The sequence below is a fragment of the Thunnus thynnus genome, chromosome 6 (assembly GCF_963924715.1).
Source record: "Thunnus thynnus chromosome 6, fThuThy2.1, whole genome shotgun sequence".
In the NCBI taxonomy this organism is placed as follows: domain Eukaryota; kingdom Metazoa; phylum Chordata; class Actinopteri; order Scombriformes; family Scombridae; genus Thunnus; species Thunnus thynnus.
In genome coordinates, this window is record NC_089522.1 from 25334487 (window position 1) to 25356867 (window position 22381).

At 39.0% G+C, this 22381-nt stretch overlaps 3 protein-coding genes across 13 annotated transcripts in view; all 3 read right to left on the minus strand.

The window, feature by feature from the left end:
• Positions 1-956: 956 nt before the first annotated feature.
• LOC137184844 (matrix remodeling-associated protein 8-like) lies at positions 957-12523 on the minus strand. The gene is made up of 10 exons (XM_067592917.1): positions 11418-12523; positions 6704-6730; positions 6273-6581; positions 6082-6183; positions 5524-5985; positions 2766-2924; positions 2584-2614; positions 2387-2466; positions 2228-2281; positions 957-2103 (listed from the first exon to the last, which is right to left on the minus strand). The coding sequence occupies exons 1-10, from the start codon at positions 11443-11445 to the stop codon at positions 2078-2080; spliced, it is 1278 nt and encodes a 425-aa protein (XP_067449018.1). The 5' UTR covers positions 11446-12523; the 3' UTR covers positions 957-2077.
• Positions 12524-12666: 143 nt separating this feature from the next.
• aurkaip1 (aurora kinase A interacting protein 1) lies at positions 12667-15002 on the minus strand. The gene is made up of 4 exons (XM_067592918.1): positions 14890-15002; positions 13865-13970; positions 13300-13763; positions 12667-12985 (listed from the first exon to the last, which is right to left on the minus strand). Exons 2-4 carry the CDS (start codon positions 13914-13916, stop codon positions 12869-12871), a joined length of 633 nt encoding a protein of 210 aa, XP_067449019.1. The 5' UTR covers positions 13917-13970; positions 14890-15002; the 3' UTR covers positions 12667-12868.
• Positions 15003-18471: 3469 nt separating this feature from the next.
• LOC137184846 (rap1 GTPase-activating protein 1-like) overlaps positions 18472-22381 on the minus strand; it is a 42971-nt gene continuing 39061 nt past the window's right edge. For 8 of the 11 annotated variants that reach the window (XM_067592923.1, XM_067592928.1, XM_067592927.1 and 5 more), the window contains 6 exons: positions 22004-22113; positions 21683-21802; positions 21380-21515; positions 21164-21275; positions 20829-20908; positions 18472-20234 (listed from right to left, as the gene is read on the minus strand). In XM_067592923.1, coding sequence (XP_067449024.1) covers positions 20103-20234; positions 20829-20908; positions 21164-21275; positions 21380-21515; positions 21683-21802; positions 22004-22113 — 690 coding nt within the window. In that variant the 3' untranslated portion in view covers positions 18472-20102. Of the gene's footprint in view, positions 20235-20508; positions 20557-20828; positions 20909-21163; positions 21276-21379; positions 21516-21682; positions 21803-22003; positions 22114-22381 lie in introns of all 11 variants that reach the window. The other 3 variants (XM_067592921.1, XM_067592925.1, XM_067592926.1) reach the window with 2 other exon arrangements.

Sequence of the window (22381 nt, forward strand, 5' to 3'; positions counted from 1 at the left end):
GGTTAGACAGTGCTGTCATCTAGTGGTGTGTCTGGGCTGTGCGCGGGCCTACAAGCACAGCTTATACAACAGTCATACTGTACACTCAACTGCACAGTCACAACACGAACAAAGAGGCTGGATGAAGTCTGGATACTAGTTTCTTACAGTGGATATTTCTGTCAAGCCTAATTTAATGTAAACCCACTCAAATAACGTATGAATGAAAATTATATAATTGTATTATATAACAATAGCCTATATAATAAAAAATATTGTTTATGTAACCTGAAATATATGACGATCTATTTTTGGACAACTAATAAATGTCACATTTGTTTTAATAATCCTAAGAATATGTATGTATATATATTTAAATCCTATAATGAAAATCTTAATTAAAATAATAAAAAATAAAAAATAAATACATACAAATAAAAAAATATCTAAAATGAAATGCAAATATACAGAAGCAGCAATGTGATTGACTAGAGGGGAAAAAAGAGAAGCTGCACTAACTGCACAAATGATTGTATAAAAGTAATTCATTGATCTTATTAAATACAGTATGTGTATAACAATATTCACAATTAATAATAACAATAATATGATATATAATTGTAACTGCTTTATTATTACTGGGCTTGATTGAGCACCCAAGGGATGCCAGTACGCTGTAGTAAAATGTCTACTCCATTGTTATTTAGTAAAACACATGAATTTTGTATTTATTAGACTAAAAACACTGCCGTTAATGCCTGTCAAACAAGAGTCATGCATCTGCATCACTCTACATGCTAAAATAATCACTTACCTCAATTATTCATCCTCTTGTATCCATATTCCTCAAGACTTCAGAGGCGACTGATACATTATATTTTCATAGCAGAGTTCCCAATTCATCCAAACACCCACTATGTGGGTTAATGTCTGTGGAGCACCCTCTAATAACTGGATCAAATTGAGGAGTCTGTGGCCAATGTTGTGAATTTTTAATAGAACAATGTTTTATTAGAACAGAGCAATATTAGAGTTTGTGCAAATGGATGAGAGAGCAAGACAGGGAGCGAGAAACAAAGATTTTTTAAAAAAAGGGGTGTGATTTAGCATTACTGAGATTGTAGACACACTTCTTCCTGCAGTAAACCTCGTAGAGCTGCAGCCACACAGTTTATAGCAGATTTGTACCTGTATCACCAGCAGATTCAGTAATGAAAATTCAGTGTTTTATTAAACCAGGGTACATGGTACATGCTTGATGCAAACAAGTACTACACTGCCCATTAAAATCCATATAAATGGTTAAAAGATTTTCTTTTTCCTGAGTTTTGATAGACTGAGCCTTTAGTCCACGGTCCTACAATTTCATTATCTTTCCCCTAATAAGTTATTAATGAACCGATCTATTCCAAGAGGCCAGTGTATATGTCCATTTGAGGAAAGATTATTTGGAGAAGAATTTAAGTCAGTCTGTATTTCTAAAATAGGTTAAATTCAGAAAAAAAAGTTAAATGTCGTCACTTTGAAAGTACCATGATCATCTGTTTAAAACCAATCACTATCTATAGCTAGAAATGTGTGGCACTTGTTTCCAAACACTGTCTACATACAGTAAATTAACTTTTGAAACATGATGCAATATCTTTTGCAAATTACAGTACAGCAGAATTTGTGCAAAAAAAAAAAAAGAAAATGATCAAATTTCAACAACTAAAAAGAGCTGTTAACTTGCAGCTCTGTAAGCATGCACCGTACAAATAAAACATACTTGAATAAACATCATGCATTTAAGTAAAAAACATAAAAAAACAGACGATAAAAATGCCTAATATTCATCATAAATCAACCAATGAATGCAACGATTAAGGATCATATTGTTATAACAGCTGTGAAATTGCAAGTTATATAAAAAATAACATGTAAAAAAATGTCGATGCCTTTTAGTGAAAAAAGCTTAGTGTGCTAGAGTTACAGCAGAGGGAGCATTCCTCCTGTCCTCTCTTGGGTTTCCTCTTTTTTTTCTTTCCTTCTCTCCAAGGTCCTTCACTCCTCTGGCGTTTGCCCTGGACCTGCCAGCAGCATCTCAGAAACATCTCGCTCACTTCCACAGCTTCCCATCAAATTCTGAATGAGGAGGTGGCAGAGGGACATCATATCAAAAAAAAAAAAAAAATGTGGCTGTAAGAAGGTTACTGTTGAGTGTGTATTCACTGAAATACAACTATTTTACTGCAGGATGTCTGCTCACCCATATTGCAGTCTTTGGTCATATCCCTCTCTTTCAGTAGGTTGTTTTTGTAGTCTGTGGATTGTAGCAGACATGTAGTTTATGTGAAAGCAAAAAGTACTTTTGTTTTATTAATGCTATGTGTGTTTACTGCATGTGTGTGGATGAGGTTTACTGTACCTGAATTCGGAGGCTCTTGGTTACAGGCCTTCAGCTCTGTGCAGTGTAATGATATTTCACCGTCACTGATCATGTTTCTCCTGCATCGAAATACATCATCTTTTGCTTACCATTGGAATTAATTAAAAGACTTTTTTAAAATTTTGATTATATATTCTTTTTAATTATTATTATTTGTTGTATAGTTGATGTCTTACCGGTCATATCTATGAATGTCATAGTCCAGCACTGAAAAATATAAAATATAAAATGTGACCCTTACACGAGCAACCATAGTGAACAAGCTTTTTATAATTATAGAATACAAGCAAGTTGTGAGGTAGAAGCCGAGAACAAAATACGGAATAAACACACACACACACACACACATACACAATACCTCTCTTTTTGCGTCGTCGAGTCAGCGCGATGACAGCGACAACGATGAGTGCCAGCAGTAAGAGGGTTGCCAGGAAGTAGCCCAAATGCTGCACGAAATAACCTCGATGCTCAGGAAGGATGACGTTCACCACTCGTGGACTCTCCACCTCTTCGGTCCCTAAAGACAGAATATGGGTAAAAAGATAAATAATTACTCCATTCTCTGATACATAGGTATAGAATTGGAGAAATACTATACTTATTTCACATGGTACATAGCATGTAAACTCAAGGTACATTCATATACAGTAAAATAACAATGGGAAGTATTGTAGAGGATTTATGGACATTTTTTAACAGTGATATATTGGATTGTTACAGTGGATAGACGTAATGGTAAAAACAAGAATCCAATTGAAATACTTTTCAACAAAAAACATTTATTTCCCTCGAGGCTTCTTCCTTTTCATTCGCTTTCAAAAGCCAGAGAAAGATGGAGGGAGAGCAGGAGTTAAATGTCAAAATGCTGTTCGGCGGTAATGACTTCCAGACCTGATGTCATGCAGCTGTTATTTTTTTCCTCAGAAAAATACAGGCTGACCATAAAAAGAGGAGGAGAAGTGTGAGGAAAGAGAGACGAATACTGTTATGTGGTTTGTCTGCGTGTCTGTATTAGTTTTACATTTTTTTACCGTCTGCACACAAACACAAAAGTCTAGTTTCTGCATGCATGGAAAATAGATCTGTGACACCTCCAGCAGAGCTATCGGTGAACTATAGAGTCTGACAGGCCAGTTTGAATACATATCTAACAACACTGCAGGCAGCTCCCAGTTTCACAGCGTACACTTTTCAGAAAGTTGATCATGATTATTAAAAACAACAAGCACAGAAAATAAATGCTGGGTTTCAAGACGCAAGACCATAACAACTACTAACTGATCTCCCTCTATTATAGTCCAGTGTGTTGTACCGCAGCTACTTCTGCAGAATGATCCTTCAATGCATCTTTACAAATCTGTTGAAACGTAAGAATACTTGCTATGACAGCTTTTCAATTTCTCCCTAAGTTCACAAACAGCCTGATTACAGAAGCGATATCACAGAAAAGGATCATGAAATAGACCTAATCTTTCCCTCTTAGATATTTCTCTTCAATATACCTTTACTGTGTGGCCTCTCATTAAAGCTGCTAGTAAAACTAGAGACTACTGAGGGACTAATGAGGAGAACATGCAATGTACCATATCTGAACATTCAAGAAAAAAAGCTTATTGTGATCTAATTACCCACCTCCTAAGTAGGAGATTGGTCGGTAATTATTACCTGTCATTGGTTTATGTACCTAATATACATGAAACTGCAAAGACAGGTCCAAGGTCATTGTCTCTGGAGCACAATCGTTGAAACTGGAGCCACAGCCATGTCCCAGCAGTAGCCCATTTCCATTTTCTTGACAGATTTGACATGTGTGTACATGTTAATGGCTATTTCACATATGGCGCCCAGAGGTCATCCTGTGTGTGTATTTTTTTTTTCTCTGTGGGAAATTCATCATTTGCAAGTCAATGAACTGGAGGGAAGTATCTTCATTTTCAAAGATAGAGATTTCTGTTGAATTGTTGACAGCTCACGAAATGCTTCCTTCATGATTACAAAGGAATAATGGTCTTTTCATTCCAGCCATAAATAATTACAGCATTAAAGTGAAAGGCTCTCATGACATTTGTAATTTCAGATGATTGCAGGCGCCTGCGTGAGCACAAACAACTTGGGTTCAATCTAGTAGACAAGATCAGCTGTGCATAAAGACGAACTAAATTCCTCGTGGAGGTTTACTCAAAGGACGCAGGCAGGATGCCATCTATCCATGTGTGCATTTCTTCACAACACACTTTACAGAGTTATTAAATGGGCTAACGTTTCTTTAAAGGGGGAGGAGGATCTATAGTCTAACACATACCTTCATCCCCTCCCCTTACTTTGCTCTTTCATGTCACAGCTGGCCCAGATGTTGAACAGATGTATCAGACTTCCTCTGACTGCTGGTAAACACGCCTCTACCAGAGGCTGATACACATCAGCACAGAAACAGGGCAGAAACTGGGAGAAAAGAAAGATAAACAAAACTCGAGATACAGTGTAACTAGTCTAGACATGTGGTTGGAACTTTTGGAAAAGGGGTTCAAAAGGAGAAAAAAACATAAGATATGACCCTCAATTCCCTAAATCACCGGCTGTTGGAACCGACTCCTCTGCTCAGCACAGTTAAAATGTCTCCAGCTGTAAATGAAGAAGCTGTAAATGATAAAAAGTCCGCAGGGAAAATTGAGCCCACTTCCGTTGGAGCCAATTTAAAGCTATTTACTGTAGACAGCCTCTCAAACCAGAACTGCAAATAGTTGACTCTAAAAAACTTCACTTTTTATTTTTGCAATGCTGAATTCACAGTCAACAACTACCAGAAAGATTTCTTTCTTTCTTTCTTTCTTACTCAACCGGCCTACATTCTTTGTACCTCCTCCCTCCCTCTTCAGCTCAGACACAAAAACAGAGGTCTGAGGAGAAAACTGGCAAGAAGAGGAACTGATTTAACTGACCAACTATGCCTATAAATATAACAAAAAACCCAGGAGCAGTGTTCTTGCTCTGCGTAATTCAGTCGGGAAACCATATGGGAAAAAACATTAACCATTACTAGTGTCTGGAAAAACAAAGTTCAAGTGTTGTCAAGTGTTGTCAAGCATTTACTTTGTTTTTAATTGCGAGTGGCTTACTTTCTACTGGCTCATCATTCGGGAAAATTCTTGGTGCTTCAGTGGGAGCGGACGGAAGCGGAGGTCCCACAGTCAGCCTAAAGATGCGTCTCTCATGCAGACCGCAGTAGTGATGGTGCAGGTGGCAGGAGTACAGGCCTTTATCAACTGGCTTCAAGTCTGAAATGGACAGTGAGAAGTCCCCTAATGTAAAAGCATCCTCTTCCACGCTCATCTTGTTCTGGCCAAAGAGTGGTCCGTAATCCCGGCGCTCTCCGGAGGCATAGAGGTCCACCAAACGGTCAGCCCTATCAGGACGCACTCCAGGGGGCTGGAAGTCCCAGTGAGCCACCTGCTGCTGGTCCTCCTGGAGGCCCTCTCTCCACAGGGGGCGCCGGTTCACACAAGGCAATACCACTGAGCTGCCCAACAGGACCACAAACACGGTCTTCTCTCCATCCCAGAAACGTTTCTCTTTCCGAACTGGCAACATATGAGCGTGAAATTAATTGTTATTTAAGCTGTGTCATATATCACGACTCATGGAATAACATTAGCTGCGTGATTAGGAAGACTCACCTGACTTGGTGACATTGAGCTGGATTTGAATGGACTGGTGAATCTGGCAGTAATGATGGTGCAGATTACAAGTGTAAACACCTTTATCAGTTGTGGCCACATCTGGAAAAAAAAGCATCCAAACAACATGAGATGAAATATAGATGGAAGAGTGCAGTCAACAGTGTGCTACTGGAAAATAAAAGTCTCACTGTTGATGACAAGGGAGAAGTTGCCATCATTGAAAGCAGACTCTGGGACGGAGATGCGGCCCTTATTGAAGCCATTATAGACTCTCTGGCGGGCTCCAGGGGACATGTCCAGGACTCGCTCCACAGAATACTCTGGGCTGTTGCGGGCCAAGTCCCAGTGCACCACCCTCTGACGGTCCTTCAGTCTGTCCCGGGTCCACACCATTCGGGGGCTGTGGCAGGGCAGTACGGCCTGAGACCCTGCAGGGAGGGTGATATTCTTGGCCTCCACCACCACACCAAGTTTGTTGCTGCCGCTCTGACCCCATGCTGATACAACAAATACATAAACAGGCTCAGAAAATCAATGCCAGAAAAAGAGACATCAAACATGAGCTGTTATACATTTACCACTCAATTAGGCAGTTCATAGAGAAATTAAAATGTCTTACCTCCTGGCAGGAAGAGCACAGCAAGAACTGAAAGAGACAAAAACATGATTAATTAGTTGTATCCTACTGAAGCTCTTACTTCATACTGCCTAGTGTTGCAGTTTTACATAGATAAGATGAACAAGACTGTTCACTAATCAAATCTTGAGAAATATTTATGTTAAGACTCCGGAAATGGTTGAAGTTTTTGGCGTGTTACGGTTCGACCTGGATTGACCCAAAAGTGAAAAAATTCAGTCGCAGCAGATGTGGGTTCAGTAAGAGGACTGTTTTATGAAACAGAGAAGGAAATTGGAGAAACAAAGGCATGGCAAAGTGTCAGGATTTTAAAAAAGAAAAGTTCCACATGGGAAAACAACTTGAGAAAAATATACCAGATGTCAACAATATTCTCTGGAAATATATTTTGTCTATGTTTTCGCACTGTAGAGATATTTTCCTTCTGTGCATTTGCTATTTCTAATGCATTTTTTCCCACAGTGCTATTTCATCGTCTGTTTACTGAAGGGCCAGCGGAGATGCATGCAGCCAAAGCATACAGAGGCTCTATTCATCCTAGCTGCCGCTGGCTTGTCGCAAGGCCGTGATCCTGAAGGGATGAAGAACCGCGCCGCTATTCAGCTCACTTCAGTCACACTGTCTGTTGTCAAAAGTCCAGGATCATGACCGAACACCTGTGTATTGTTACTGTACTGGTAATGAGTACTGTGAACTATAGAGGCTAGAGGTGCAGAGCCTTCAGTGTGATGTTAGTTTTTAATGTATGCAGACATTCAGTACTATACATAAAAAAAACATTCTCAAGGCTCAGATATTGCAGATTTGAAAAGGCAATGATGTTCCCACATCCATAGCTCCTCCTCCTCACTCTTATCATTATTTTCTTAACTTTTCTGTTTAATTTCTCTGTCTCTGTTTATTTTTTTTCTGACCTCTTATTGGAGAATTCAGAATTTAAATTCTATGTTTAGATAAAGAAGAGATAAAGATAGGAGGGGAAAAAGAAGAATGAAATACCCCAACATAGAAAAAAGCAATGATAAATTATTTTCAAATTGGCAATTTACTGAAACTTCATACCAGATTAAACTAGCAAGTAATCAATGACAACTGTTGTAAAACAGTTGTTAAATGGTTAAAACCATTTATTGAATAGCTGATTGACAGAAAATTATTCTGGAACAAGTTTGATTTGCTTAAAACTGTTTAATCCGAAGGAAATGCCTGCACACTTACTCCAAGCTACAAAATTTAATCCGGACAACATTTCGATCCTACTCGGATCTTCGTGGCTTGAAGTAAGTTTGCAGAATTACCTTTTTTCATTGATACTGCTTTCTGATAGCTTCATCCTCTGCTTCCAGCTTCTAAAATGATACAATTTCCTGTTTTTTATTATTGTAAATGGAATATTTTCAAGTTTTGAGTTGTTTTTGGACATAACAAAGAAGTCTGAAGATATCATCATGGGTTCTCAGAACTTTTCGTTATTTTTTTTAGATTTTTCAGACTAAGCGATTAATCAAAAAATAATCAAGAGATTAATTCGACAATGAAAATAACAGTTAGTTCCTGCTCAGTCAAGTACATCTTTATCTAAACTGATGGCCTCACAGTGGGTAACCCTAAATTTAACCCCAAACTACGGACAAACCTGAAGAGAGACGGTTACCTTGTGAAGGCAATGTGCTGTCTATAGTGAATAGATGCTTGTGTCTGTCTTGAGCAGACTGAGACATATACCATCCAGCATTTTTCAACTAACTGTTATCATAACAACAAAACTTTCTGCGTGGGTGGAAGAAAGCAGATTTTTAGGAGTTACATTTTTGTTGGCCTTCTCCATCCAGGTGCTTTACTCATTATGGCTGCACGTCATGTGAACGCAGGCAACCGACACATGAAAACAGTGTTAATTTCATCCTATCTAAACAATACCTTGGTAGACGGCTACTACTGTGCTTCTTATCCAGCGGTTTCACATGCTGTGATTTCATATTTCAAGCTGCGCTGATTTATTTCAGCACACACACTGGCATCGGAGAGGAGACCTCATGCTGGAAAACTTTGGTGGGTTCTCTATTGAGGGGTATAAACTTTCTTGCAGAAGGTAAAACAAAGTGTCCCAACCCCTATAATTTGCTCTCATCTCTCCTCCAGACACACATAGGCTGGTGACTCACAAAGCTGGTTTAACACTAAAGACTTAACAATGTGCTATTGAATTAACGGGGATAATAACAGACATTTACCAAATGACCTGTAAAATCACTGTTGTCATTTGTATCACTTAGTAGACCGTCACCCCTGAGGTGAAACAAAAAAAAAGGCTGATACTGAACAGTATGTACTACTCAAACATAAAGCATGTATTTACACAGCATAATTTCTGTGATTCATAGGTGTTGTGGGCGTGTGAGGTTTACTCACAGCCCCGTCACAGGTTGAGAATAAATCAAATAAATCTGTCCAGCTGCAAATTCAGCTAAATATACAAAGACACATTCAGAGACTTTGGGAGCCTGTTGACTCTCCTGTGTACATTAAAATGCAGCCAAGACTTTCAGGTATTTTTAGTCATCCATGCATACACACAAAGTACTTTTGAAGCTTTATTGCAAATTAGTAGACTTAACGATTGAAAGTACTTTCCACTGTATAATTATATACTGCAACATAATACACCATTGCTGTGTGAGCTGTTGAGAAAGATATTTTTGTGTGTATTGTTTTCTACAGATTTATATGTATTTGATGTTTATAGATAACTTTACTGAGTTTATTATAGCACTGAAAATGCTTTTATGTTTCAGATGCATTGTAAATGTATACATGTAATTATGTAGAGCTCCACTGGAACCATAAGTGTGCAGAATCAGGTGATGTCTACTTACTATACCTTCTTAGTCGTGTTTTATGTATACCTGATGAGGACATAACACCCAAATATCATAGCTAACTTAATATATAGGTTCACAATTTTTCAAGTCTGTCCTTAAAGGTGTCCAAAATAACATTGACGTGTTTTTTTTCTTGCTGTAATCATTCCTTCTGTTCATACTGGCCCTTTAGAGATCCTTTCATAATGCACTTTCAATGGAAATGACGGGGGCCAAAACCCACAAGCCTCCCTCTGAGCAAAAACGTATTTAAAAGTTTATTTGAAGCTAATACAAGGCTTCAGCCGTCCAAATTAGCGAATTCAAGTCAGTATCTTTTCAAGTCATTTTAGTGCCAAATTCCCTGTTTTTGTTAAAATCTTTCCACTGCAGCTGAACAGGAAAACACTGCACATCACAAAGAGGCGACTTTTTTTTTTTTAACTAAAAAAAGACTAACTGTGGAAGATTACAGCTTTATTAGACTTCAACTCAGACAGCTGGGGTCTCATTTTATCTTCAAATAAACTTTTCAATGCATTTTTGCTCAAAACAAGGACTGTGGGTTTTGCCCCCCCCCCCCATCATCATTTACATTGTAAGCACAGTTTGAGGGAATTCTCTAATGGTCAGTATGAACAGGAGGAATGATTACAGCAGGCAAAACCTGCTTCAATGTTCATTTAGGCACTTGACTATTAGTTTAAGACACACTTGAAAAAAATGAACCTATCCTTTAAGAAAAAGAGAATCATTTCATCATTTCAATGTGCGGGCATCTTCTTCTATTAGAATATCTTCCTGCTGAGGACAGCAGGCTCTCAAACTCGTGGGATTGGGCTGTACAGAACACAAACATTTTATTTCAACCTTGTCATTTTGTGCCTTGAATGATCACATGTTTAAAGGATTTTTATAAAAAAAAAAAAAAAGAAAAGAAAAATTCCAAAACAGCAATTCTAATCTTTTTCCCTGGCCTGTTGTTGGTGCCCCTTAATTAAGACAGAACCCATCATAAACATGTTTGGAGTGGTAATCCCCCTCCTCCACGTCGTCCGGACTCAAGGCAGCCCACTCATGGTGAAACACTCATTACTGACACATATAATGACTGGCTGCTGGATTGTGCTGACTCCTCTACTCAGACCGCAGTTAACTAGAAACACATTGGGCTGAGGCCATAAAAAAAACCTCACATACACAACATCAACAGACTGAGGCAAAGCAAAGCTATGAAGTGTTACTGTATATGTAATGATCCGTTTCACTTTCAAGTCCATGTTGCTCCATATTGTTTACAGACAGATAAGACAAATAGATGAAGGGCTAGATGAAGAATGCACAGCATAAAGTTGCAGGAATGAAAATAAAGAGGACTTTGAGATGTTACCAAAAAATAAAAAGGACTGAGTCTTAAAAATTGTAGCCTACCACCCGTAAAAACTTTATAGCCTATTGTTAAATCAACAATAGCCTGCATAAATAAACGGAAAAGAAAAATGAGCAGTTTTAAAGTTTTATAACGTCATGCGCATTGCTGGTAGAATAGTAAAAAGAAAATAAGATATGCAAACAGAAAATGAACAGGAGTCATGGTTTTACAAAATGTACTTTAACTAAAAAATCAGTCAGATGCTGTTGGGTCAACATTATAGCTCATATTGCAAAGATCTTCTGAGTAGATGCTTTTAAAAAAGATGTTTACAGACCAGAGAAACTTCGTCTTTTGTCCCCGAGAGGTCATTCTAACCTGGTTCCAATTATGGCACAAAGAAAGTTTCATCAGATTGTTTTTTTTTCTCGTTTTTAAAAAGCAAGACAACCGAGGGACTTACTTCGAAGCAGAGTCATATCGAGGTGCATCTTTTTCACAGTGGTGTCAGCGGAGGTGAGTTAAGTCTGACAAGAGGAGATGTGAGCGTCAATTGTGTTTCAACACAAGACACCGAGCTGCAGCTGCAGCGGCTCAGCTGGATCCTCAACACGCTCCGCCTCCGCCAGCCGATCAAATCCCAAACTGCCACACTTTGGTTCTGCACTCGTCTCGAAAAACATGAGTAATAATCGTATAATTACAGTTAAACAGTTTGTTGAGAACTGTTATACACAAACATACTAGATAAATATGAAAAAACGCACTTAAGACGCATTCCTCTAAATGTAAAAAGGATATCCCCTGCTTCCAAAATGAAAAACACAGTATTGTATCTTTCTGTCAATCAAAAATGGCCTAGTTTTATAATATTTGTTACTTGGAGCTGCTCCCTGTTTAATCTGAAGACTGTGAAGATAGAGGATAAGCAAAGGAAAGCAGTTCCTCCTGCGGTTTGGATGCTGAAACGGGATTTTTTTTACTTTATCTCTGAACTTGTTTACAGTGAGGTCACCTGCCAATCGTGATAGAGAATGTTTGTCTTGCCCTGATTATTGTGATAAAGCATGAATATGAGAAAAATGCACTAATGTATAAAGGACATCCCCAGCTACAACCAAAACTAAACAGTCTTGTATCTTTCTGCCAATCAAAAATGGACACGTCTTATAATACACTCAAGCTTGACACTATTAAATGAAAGATGTTCTTATCAGTAAATCAGTTATATTTAAACACATAAAACAGGCTTATACAGTCAATCTTGCTCAGTGGAGAAATGCTTTTTTCCATAAAGTCAACTTCTTTTTTCTCTCTGAATGTGAAGACACCAGTGATTTATATAAAACATTTGTAAACAATTGGGAAAAGTTACACCCATGGAAGCAGCTCCTTCCTCTTTTTCCCTGATCTTAGAAAGGCTGGTTTCTGGATTAAATTAAGTTTTACTTCTAGCCTGCTAAAAAAAAAGGTTTTACTGAACAAGCTAATTTGATTTTTAAAATAGTCAAATAGTTGACTTATATTTCAGAGTCATATTTCTATTTTAGTTTCGCCATAAAAATTAATAGACTGAATGATAGTTGTGATTGTGGCTGAATGCAACTGTTTCCAGACTCTGCACAATACTGCCATCCACAGTATGAACAGGAAAAAATGTTAAAATAATCATGCTACTATATGACAAACAGAAAATTACAACATACCATGCCTCGGGCTTGACAGAGACAGATCTTTATTAGATTATGTACACGTTGTTAAAAATTAATTGTACACACATAGGGAATACGTCCTCATCATTAAAACATGCTTCAGTTAAGCTGCGAAGCGGACTCGTCGGGCTTAACTGCAGTATGTGTGAAGTGTGGTCCAGTGTGAAAGATATGAGACACACACACACACATTCAGTGTTTCTCAGTCCCTTTTGTTTCCATGTTGTTTAATGAAGATCTTAGGTGCACTCCATCCCTCCGGAGCCTTCTTCAGGCCAGCTCGGGTCCAAATCCTCTTCAGGTCCTCCTCAAATCGTTTCTGCACAGAACAAACAAACACTGGCAGTGTTAATGTGTGGAGTAAATTTTTATTCAACTAGTTATGGAGAGTTGTGTTGTAATTAGAGCAAATCATAAAAACAATGCTTAGAATAAAATAAGCAGTTTTCAACTATAGAAAAGACCGTTGTAGGTGAGAATATACTTATATATCATATATCATAATGAAATATGTTGAGTAAAACAGTTAAACACCACCATTAGTAATTATTATGCATTACATACAGTACATTTGCTCAGAATTGCTATGTGACCACAGAATCCATTTCTCCACCAAAAAGAGGAAACTCTTACCTGCTTCTTCTTGCCCCTGCCCTCCATCACTCTCCTCCTCAGGAATTTAGTCCGTTTTTGCAGCTTCTTGTATTTATGCCGGTTCATCTTCCTTCGTCGGATCTCCAGAACATTCTTACAACTAAGGGGTGTTACCGAACTCTCCCCATCCTCCAAAACGGGGACAGAGATGGGTGGCAGGACCTTCTCCTCCAGAAGCTCCACTTCCTCCTGGGGCTGAGGAGCCTCCAGCTGGGGTGGAAGTGAGTAGCGCAGGGAGAGCCAGCTCTCCAAAGGACTTACTGACAGTTTACGCGGCACAAGAGCGTCTTCCAACTCCGGTTCGAGTTGGACCCATCGAGGTGGAGATCTGTTGTCTGCTGCTGTTGAATAGTTTCTGAGTTTCTGTTTCAGTAAAGAGCAGTAAGCAGGAATGACTGGTTGTACGCATCCATTCAAAACTTCTCCGTGGGGTTGAAGTGTACCTGGTCATCAAGAAAAAATAAATTAGGTCATCTTGAGTGACATTACTCACACCGGAAACATTTAGATGAGATTAGGTAGATATAAATTTGTTCATACTTACAAGTTGCTCTACGTAATAGAGTAAGTCGAGGGACAACCTTTGAAGTAAACATCGTTAGCGGTCATCCAAATAAAGTCATCAGGAGTCTGTTGACCCTTCACTGGTCCTGTGGGCGTGAGCAATTGTTTAAGTAAGTCAAGGTTATAAATAAAAATTAAGAATGATCTGGTTTCAGCTTCTTATATGTGAGGATTTGCTATTCTTCTCTGTTTTGTATCATTATAAACTAAATATCTTTGGGTTTGGACTGTTGGTTGGACAAAACAAGCAACTTGTAGCATCACCTTGAACTCTAGGAAACTGTCATGGGGTTTTTTATACTGTAACAAATACAATAGTGGAAATGGTTGTCAATTGCAGTTATACAGTATATCAACATGTCCAACCTCAATTAGGTAAGCATTAGGTTTAGAAATGCAACAATCAGTCGATTAATCGATTCTATAGACAGAAAACTGCAAGTATTTTCATAATCAAATACTCATTTTAGTCATTTTTAAGGTAAAATGTCAAATAATTGCTCATTCCAGCTTCTCAAATGTGAGAATTTGAAGCTTTGTTGTGTTATACATGACAATAAACTGAATTTCTTTGGGTTTTTGACTGTTGACTGGACTCTAGGAAATTATAACGGGCATTTTTCACCTTTCTGACTTTTTATACGGAAAGCCAGAAAATAATCGTCAGATGAATCGATAATGACAATAATCGTTAGTTACTAGCCGGTAGTTACTGACGTCTCAAATTGCATTCAGACTTATGAAATGTGCTGACGTTACTAAGCAAATGCAACAGAACAAATATTAACAAAACTGGCAAAAAATGAATTACTGGTTGCCGGTTGTCCCCCGGCAAAACACTACAGGAATATGGAGGCTGTTGCTAATGCTAGCTAGCAATAGTGCTCCGCCGGGGACGTGAAATTCGTGATATTTTCATTTAAAAAGACGAGAGAAACTTGAGTTTATGCCATAAACTATCTGACTACAATCATTTCACTTATTTTACGAACAGCGTTACGTTACCTAATATCACTGTGACCGGGGTTTTCGTCTTCAATGTGACTTCAATGTTTTTTCATGACCATGAGAAAACCTCTTCCGTTCAGTGTGACACTAATTTAATTCCTGCTCCTCAGAGCGAACAAAGGTTCCGTCGGAGCAACTAAATAGACCTCTTAAAATGAGCTATTGAAAGCCACTTGATTTGTTGATTTACTTTTTCTTTTTCTTTCTTTTTTTTGATGATGATTAAAAAAAACAACTCTACAAATAAATAATAATACAGTTCTGTGTTTTGTCCTGGTGTGTGTAGCACTATGTGTAGCATTTATTTTGCCTGTACTTACTGTTATTCTACACTTGCAAAATAATAAATAAATAAAACTTAGATATAGCCAATTTTGGATCATTTAATAGTACCGTGTTGTTGACCTATGCTTAGCAACATATGGCAGGTAAGGGGAATGCTTGAATGGCTCCACTGGAGGGCACTAATATTCTAAATAGTAATGGTAGGTGAGTAAATGAACTAATGGTTTCCTTAAAATAGTCCATCAGTCTAATTCAGGGGAGGTTTGAGTAATCAGTTTGCCTGAATATGATTCAGGGATTATTACAAATATAGAATAAATTGTAACTAACTCAAATTTTCAAGTTTCATTTATTACCATAAGACTAGGCCGGTGGGATTAATCACAATACAGATGGAATAGCTGTAACAATACATCACATACAACACCTGTGCAAACATAAAGGACGTAAGTGCAAGAGGAAACATGCAGTGTCCTACCCTGGTCCACATACCTTAAAATACAATTAGACCAGCTTTTCTGTGTTCATCAGCTGTACAGCTTTGGGGAAAAAGCTCCAGTTAAGGTGTTCTGACCTGCCCCCTAGTGAGCTGTACCTTCTGCCAGAGGAGAGACGCTGAAACAGATGGCGGTACTATAGGGCTGAAGTATATTATTTTAGACCTGTCCCTGGCAGGAATGACTGTGGTCCCTGCTCGTTTAAGAAGACCAGCATTGTTCCCGTCCCAAAAAATGAAAACTGCCTGCCTCAATCACTATCACCCAGTAGCACTAACTTCCATCATTATGAAGTGTTTTGAGTGACTAATCAAAGCCCACATTACCTCCTCCCTGCTGGACTCACTGGACCCCCTACAGTTTGCATACAAGCAAAACAGGTCCACAGATTTCAATTGCCCTCCACACCACCCTCACCCACCTGGAACAGAGGGACACATATGTGAGAATGCTGTTTGTGGACTACAGTTCAGCATTTAATACCATTGTGCCCTCTCAGCTGGTCATCAAGCTCAGGGGCCCTTGGACTCAGCAGTGCCTTTTGCAGCTGGATCCTGGACTTCCTTACAAACAGGCCCCAGAGGGTGAGGTGACATCACTTCCTCCACCGTCACACTCAGCACTGGAGTCCCCCAAGGGTGTACGCCAAATCGGACCCTCTTCACTAACAACTGTGTGGTAACACACAGTTCCAACACCGTCATTAAGTTTGCAGACAACACCACCATCATCGGCCTGATCATTGTGAGTGATGAGTCGGCCTACAGAGAGGAGGTAAAAGCCCTGACGTCATGTGTGTCAGAACTACAACCTCCATCTCAGCATCTGCACCAAGGAGATGGTGTTGAATTTCAGGAAGGTACAGGAAGCACACACCTCAGTCTACATCCAGGTGGCACCTGTGGAACGACTCAGCAGCTTCAGGTTCGTTGGGGTTCACATCAGCGAGGACCTGAAGTGGTCAAGCACCTCTTCTTCTTCAGGAGACTGAGGAGGGTTGGCATGGACAGGAGGAGACTCTGCAACTTTTACAGATGCACCATTGAAAGTGTCCTCCCTGGCTACATCATGGCCTGGTATGGGAGCAGCTCCAAGCAGGACCCTAAAGTACTGCAGAAAGTCATCAAAGCTGCTCAGCGCATCACCAAGTCTGAACTGCCATTCATGCAGGACCTCTACATCCAGAGGAGCAGGAGGAAAGTTGGAAAAATCATCAAGGACCCCAAACACCCCAGCTACAGACTCTTTTCACTGCTACCATCAGGCAAGCAATATGGAAGCATCAGAGCCAGATCCAGCAGGCTCAGAGACAGTTTACATAACACACACACACACACACACAAACACACACACACACACACACAGTCTCTCTCTTCCTCTCCCACACACTTCCTCTCCCCCCACCAAACACACAAACACACACACACACACTCTACCTTATCAGAAGTATTTATCACCCATCACTTACGTGCAATACCCTATCAATCTATTTATCACTTATGTGCAATACCACACCTGCACACCAATGTTCAATATAATGTATGTTTGTATATGTATTATATTATTCATCTTATCTTCCTCTTCTCTCATTTTATTATATACTCTAATTGGAACTGGAGATCGAAGAAGCCACTGCCTTCAGTGTTGCCATCTGCTGTGTTGTTGTGCATGTGACAATAAAATCTCTTGAATCTTCATATTAAGAAACATTTGAAAATAAAAATTGAGGTCTTCAGGCCAGGGGAAATGTGAGACAGAAAAAGTTCTACTTGTAGCATTCCTCCAAATAGGGTCACATGACCCGTTTAAACATTAGATGACTAACAGTTTTAGAATAAAAACTGAATCTGGAGATGACAGCTATGATTTACCATACAGTTTACACTAATACAGTGCACCAGGATAAATAACTTCAACTGTAAATAAGAAAAGGGCTTGTAGCATAAGCCTTTTTAAAACAGATTATATATCATATTTTACAAAAATTATGTTTTTCTGCTGGTATTAGTATTACCAACAAATATTTTAACATGCGTATGATGCTTTGTTTTCGACTGTATTTCAAACATCTGCCAGCGTGGCCCAGGAGTCTTAAGGCACACCTCCTCACAGAGCAGTGAGCTGCTGCTGTTTATGCATAAAGACTGACCTTCACTTTACTTACTAGACTGACCTTTTTAAAAACGTTACTTACAGTATGAATATTTTTGCACATAAATTCAGGCACTAATCAGCATATAAAACAGGATAGTAGTGAGAGTATTCAGCACAGAGTAGAACATCAACTATTTAGTTTGGTTTTCTATTATATATCATCTGTCTTATTTTTCCATAGTAACATTTCTAAACCTATTTGTGAAGTGTTATAAACATGTTACAGTTGGCACTTTATTGTTTTTTTGTGTAGACACATTTGGAAAGCCCATTTCAGTCATGGTTCAGTTTTATTTCCTTTTGACTCATTAAAACGGAACATGTTTCTTTCTTCCATGTGGCACAGTTGTATAACCAGGGAAGCCTCCACTTTTAGATTGCTCTAGTTTTACATACTTGTGGGCAGCCACATCAAATCATTTATTCATGGGGCTTTCTCTCTTAGCTTTCATTAAGACTGTGGGAAATGGAACATCTACAGTATGTATGCATCTCACAGCAGGGATTCTCAATATATGGCACTTTGAATACTGCATTTGTATACTGCATATTTTTTTGTACAAAAAAAAATGACATAATGCTGAAAAATAAGTTAAAATCAAAGAACAAGTTCCCATTGAAAGATGTGACGTACAATACAGTGTAAAGTTCTTGGGGCATTTATTTACAATAAAAACAACAACAACAAAACATTCAATTCATTGTAAATCCTGCTGGCTATTGACTATTTGTTTCACTATCTACCATCCATTTGTGATGATAAGGCAACTGAAATGATCAGCAGGATGTACTGTATGATTTTCCCTTTTACAGAACAGTCTGAATAGCTTTTAAAACAATTTTATTCTACAAAACTCCCTCAAAATAATATTTAAAGATAAGGATACTAGATAATAAAACAACAATGAACTGTTTACTTGGCAGTCATTTCAAGGTGTTGGTCAATCACATTTTAAATCAATGGCCTATACATTATATACTATGTACTCCAACTAAATATCTATTTACAAAATCAGTAGTTGTATTTGGAGTCATTTTCTCACCTTAAAAGCAAATAAATATTCACTGTTTTATCATAATTGCATTGCAAGTTTACTGCACTGAAAGAGATTCAACCCCTGAAAAAGACAGAGCTTTACAGATGACAACATTATAATTTACTCCAAAGCAACACCTACAGTCTAAGCATATAACAGGATGCTGAATGTAGTCACCATAGAGATACAGTAGGCTATAACAGATGCACGCAATAAATGCCACTCCAACGGGAACCAAATCAATAAATAAAGACATATATTAGAAAGAAAAAAGCAACTCAGAACATAATGTAGAGACTGGTCTCTGCATCAATAGACAAGACAGTAATAGCAGTTAAATCAGTCATTGGTGGATATATCCATACTTTAGAAGACTATATAGGCAGTGCTGAAGCATGACCGCATTCCACCATGATTTCTTAAGAAACTAGTGTGCTTAAATATAATAAAAATGGTTCTGACCAACACTACTTTACCATTGACCTATTACTGCCGTCCCATTATTGGCCGCAGAACATGTGAGTAAAAGAAGTGATGTAAAATGATTTGAGGGGCAAAAAAAATGCATTTTTTTTAATTTTAAGGCCATTTCATTTGATTTATGATACACTGCTGTCTTCACTGTGACCTGTGGTTTCAGGTTTGAAATCTGTTATTGTGGAAATTTTGGATGGTAGAGGAAAGAGCGCAGCTACTGTCAAAGAAATTATTTTGCTGCAGCTACACAGTACTTCTACTGGGACGTTACCCAGAAAATAATCACATTAAACAGAACAATGCTATATGTTATACATATCGGATTGGACGTTTTATTAGAAAACTATTATTTGGTATTGTGTACTAGAGATCTTTATAGAGCCAAAACCTTTGTTGATTTGGTAAAACCATCCAGGCAATTATCTCCTCTATGTTGCAGCAAAAATCCTTCACACAATTTCTACAAAGAGATCAATGGCACTGTCTTTACCCTGTATATCTAGCACACCCAGGCTTCAACAAGACAAACTAAACCAAAGTCATATATTTTACAAATAAAACTATTTAATTTGTAGGTAAAATGTGTGCTTTTGAAACAAAGGTACAGGTGAAAAAAAACAACAACAACTAGGCAACAGATGTGTGAACAGGCAAAGAAAAGTGGAAGGAAACAACACTTTTTTGTGCAAAAGCTGGCCCCTCTTTGTGCGTCATCCTCTCCAGTGTCCTCCAGGTCTCTGGATACACTGCTGTCTGGCCTTCACTGAGCAGCGGACTGACCAGGCTCCACCTGCTTTTTCTCCTCTTGCTCATCGTCCTCCTCCTCATCATAGGTCATGGCGAACGCCTGCACTTGTCTCATCTCCCAGAAGGACTGTGACTTATGGGAATGCTTTGGGAATGAGAGAGACGCCTTTTTTAAAACTCTCAACACAAATTAAGGTGTTAGAATATACTTTATACATGTCATCAGCCATAAGATATTAATTATTAAAATGTATACTTTGCAGTTTTGTACGATGCCAAAACATCTGTATGTCTTGGTTTGGTTTATTCCTCAGTATACAAGCAGCATTTAGTTCTGTTTCAATGTGTGTAAAGGATATCTGCTCCATCGGTCCATAGTTTAAATCCATGGATTGAAAGATTACTGAGGAAAGTCTAACCTGAAGATGGAGATCCAGGATACAACCAGGTGGGTGGAGCTAACAATTCTGCACACAGAGACGCACAAACAGCAATAAAATAACAAACACAGCAGAGCATCAGCACAACAGCACAAGAGAAGCAATGAAGCACCAAAGGGCAGTAAAGGAGAGGTCGTACTGTTGCACACTACAGCTTCAGTGCATTTGCTCAGTTTAACAAGAGAGTATAAAACATTTCAGTGCCAGTGTGCCCTGTACATCAAGAGAAAGAAGATCATGCAGAGCAACAAGTGTGTTACTGGTAGCTGGCAGTTTAGTCTGAGATAGGGATGACTCACCGATGAGGACTGATGATCGTGTGGTCGTTCCAATTTGATACGGATGTCCGTCCCTTTCCCTCGTTCAGGTTTACCAGGCCCTGAGGGATTGGTGTGTTTAGCCAGTCATACACTGTATGCCGTAGCCGGTTCATTTCCTCATTACAACAATAAATCTAGAATCAGCTAAGATATTGAATCACGAAACCAGAAAAAATGTCCATCCCTGTTCACAATCTGCTTTACTCTAAATCCTACTGTCTATCTTTAAAAGCCGGACTAACATCCTGTAACCTCACGGTTTGTTACAACTTGCTAGCCTTGCTTCTTCAAGGACCCCACCTCTCACCCCTCACCTGGGGAGCTACCGCGACTGGTGGCACTGGTGCTGCTGATGCTGTCCTCCAGCCAGGTGCTGTAGGTGAAGGAGTCTCGCTTGTGTGGCGTCCCGGCAGACGACAGACTCTCCTGGGGAGCGCACAGAGGAGAGAGACACAGCAGAAAACACACATGCATATTAGCCTGAAAGAAAAACAATTATCTTGTTTTTTCACTCACTGAATGTCACTCACCATGCCTGTGTCATAGTCCTCTGTGGCCTCTGTCTCATTCTCCTCCACCACACTGGCGAAGCTGCTAGCATTGGAGGAGGAGCGCGAGAGGTCGTGACCCTCGGGGATGGATGGGGCCCTGCCACCAAGACAAGAACTACACCCTGGGTTAACCACTCTCCAGCACAGCCAAACTTGATTTTATATTATGTATAGAGCAAAGTCATCCAACATATTGCTGCAGCAGAGGATAACCCGGCTTACACAAACACAGGTATGGCAACACAAAGTGTGATAATGCTGTAACCTGTATATTATACACACCTGTTCTTAGTTGTTGTGAGCACCTCAGGAGAGCTCTGATTGGATGAGTTGTCAGATTTGGGGTCTTGGGAGACATGGCCGCTGTCGGGGGTCTTCTGGATGCTTGGGGAGTTTTCCCTGCTGGACATGAGAAATACGGCACAAAATATCAGAAAAAGCAAATAGGGTGTAACCTAGATGAAAGCAATAAATGTGCATGTGCACTGATATTTCTAACGAGTAAAGGGTTGTAAGTAATGAATTTTAGTTGCAAGGTTTTATATACACAAAATATAAGAGGTAGAACAAATACAGCAGTACTGTGCAGGAGTAATTTCTCACCTCTTCTCCTGGACTTCTTGAATGTTTTCAATACCGATGGCACTGCTTCGCCTGGAGCTGAAAGGACCAGACTTTTTCCTGGTCGGGCTTTTCCCCGGGATTATCAAAGACTGCCAGGGAGAGAGGCAAAACAGTGTCAGACTCAAAATACTTCAAAGATCTTTGAGTAATATTAAGTTCATCTCAAGAGCTATTTATTTATTACTGAGGGGAGTTAATGTTTGTTTTGACTTAACCGTTCAAATTTCCTCTTTATTTTATTCATTTGGAAAACTGCTTTTCAAAAACATATGTCACCCTGAATTACCAGGTTGAGGAGTAACACTGCTCCCTTCGAGTTGTTACTATGATGAAGGAAAAAAGTTAAAATATGCACTT

Bases quoted from the DNA above. Each gene is read 5' to 3' on its own strand.
- LOC137184844 (XM_067592917.1), bottom strand. From the start codon at position 11,445: ATGCACCTCGATATGACTCTGCTTCGAA. The intron at 6,184-6,272 runs GTGAGACTTTTA...TTTTTTTTCCAG, and splicing joins CTTCTCCCTTGTCATCAACA to ATGTGGCCACAACTGATAAA. The intron at 2,282-2,386 runs GTACAGTAAACC...TACAATCCACAG, and splicing joins CCAAGAGCCTCCGAATTCAG to ACTACAAAAACAACCTACTG.
- aurkaip1 (XM_067592918.1), bottom strand. From the start codon at position 13,916: ATGTTTACTTCAAAGGTTGTCCCTCGACTTACTCTATTACGTAGAGCA. The intron at 13,764-13,864 runs GTAAGTATGAAC...CTTGATGACCAG, and splicing joins TCTATTACGTAGAGCAACTT to GTACACTTCAACCCCACGGA. The intron at 12,986-13,299 runs GTAAGAGTTTCC...TGTTCTGTGCAG, and splicing joins GCAGGGGCAAGAAGAAGCAG to AAACGATTTGAGGAGGACCT.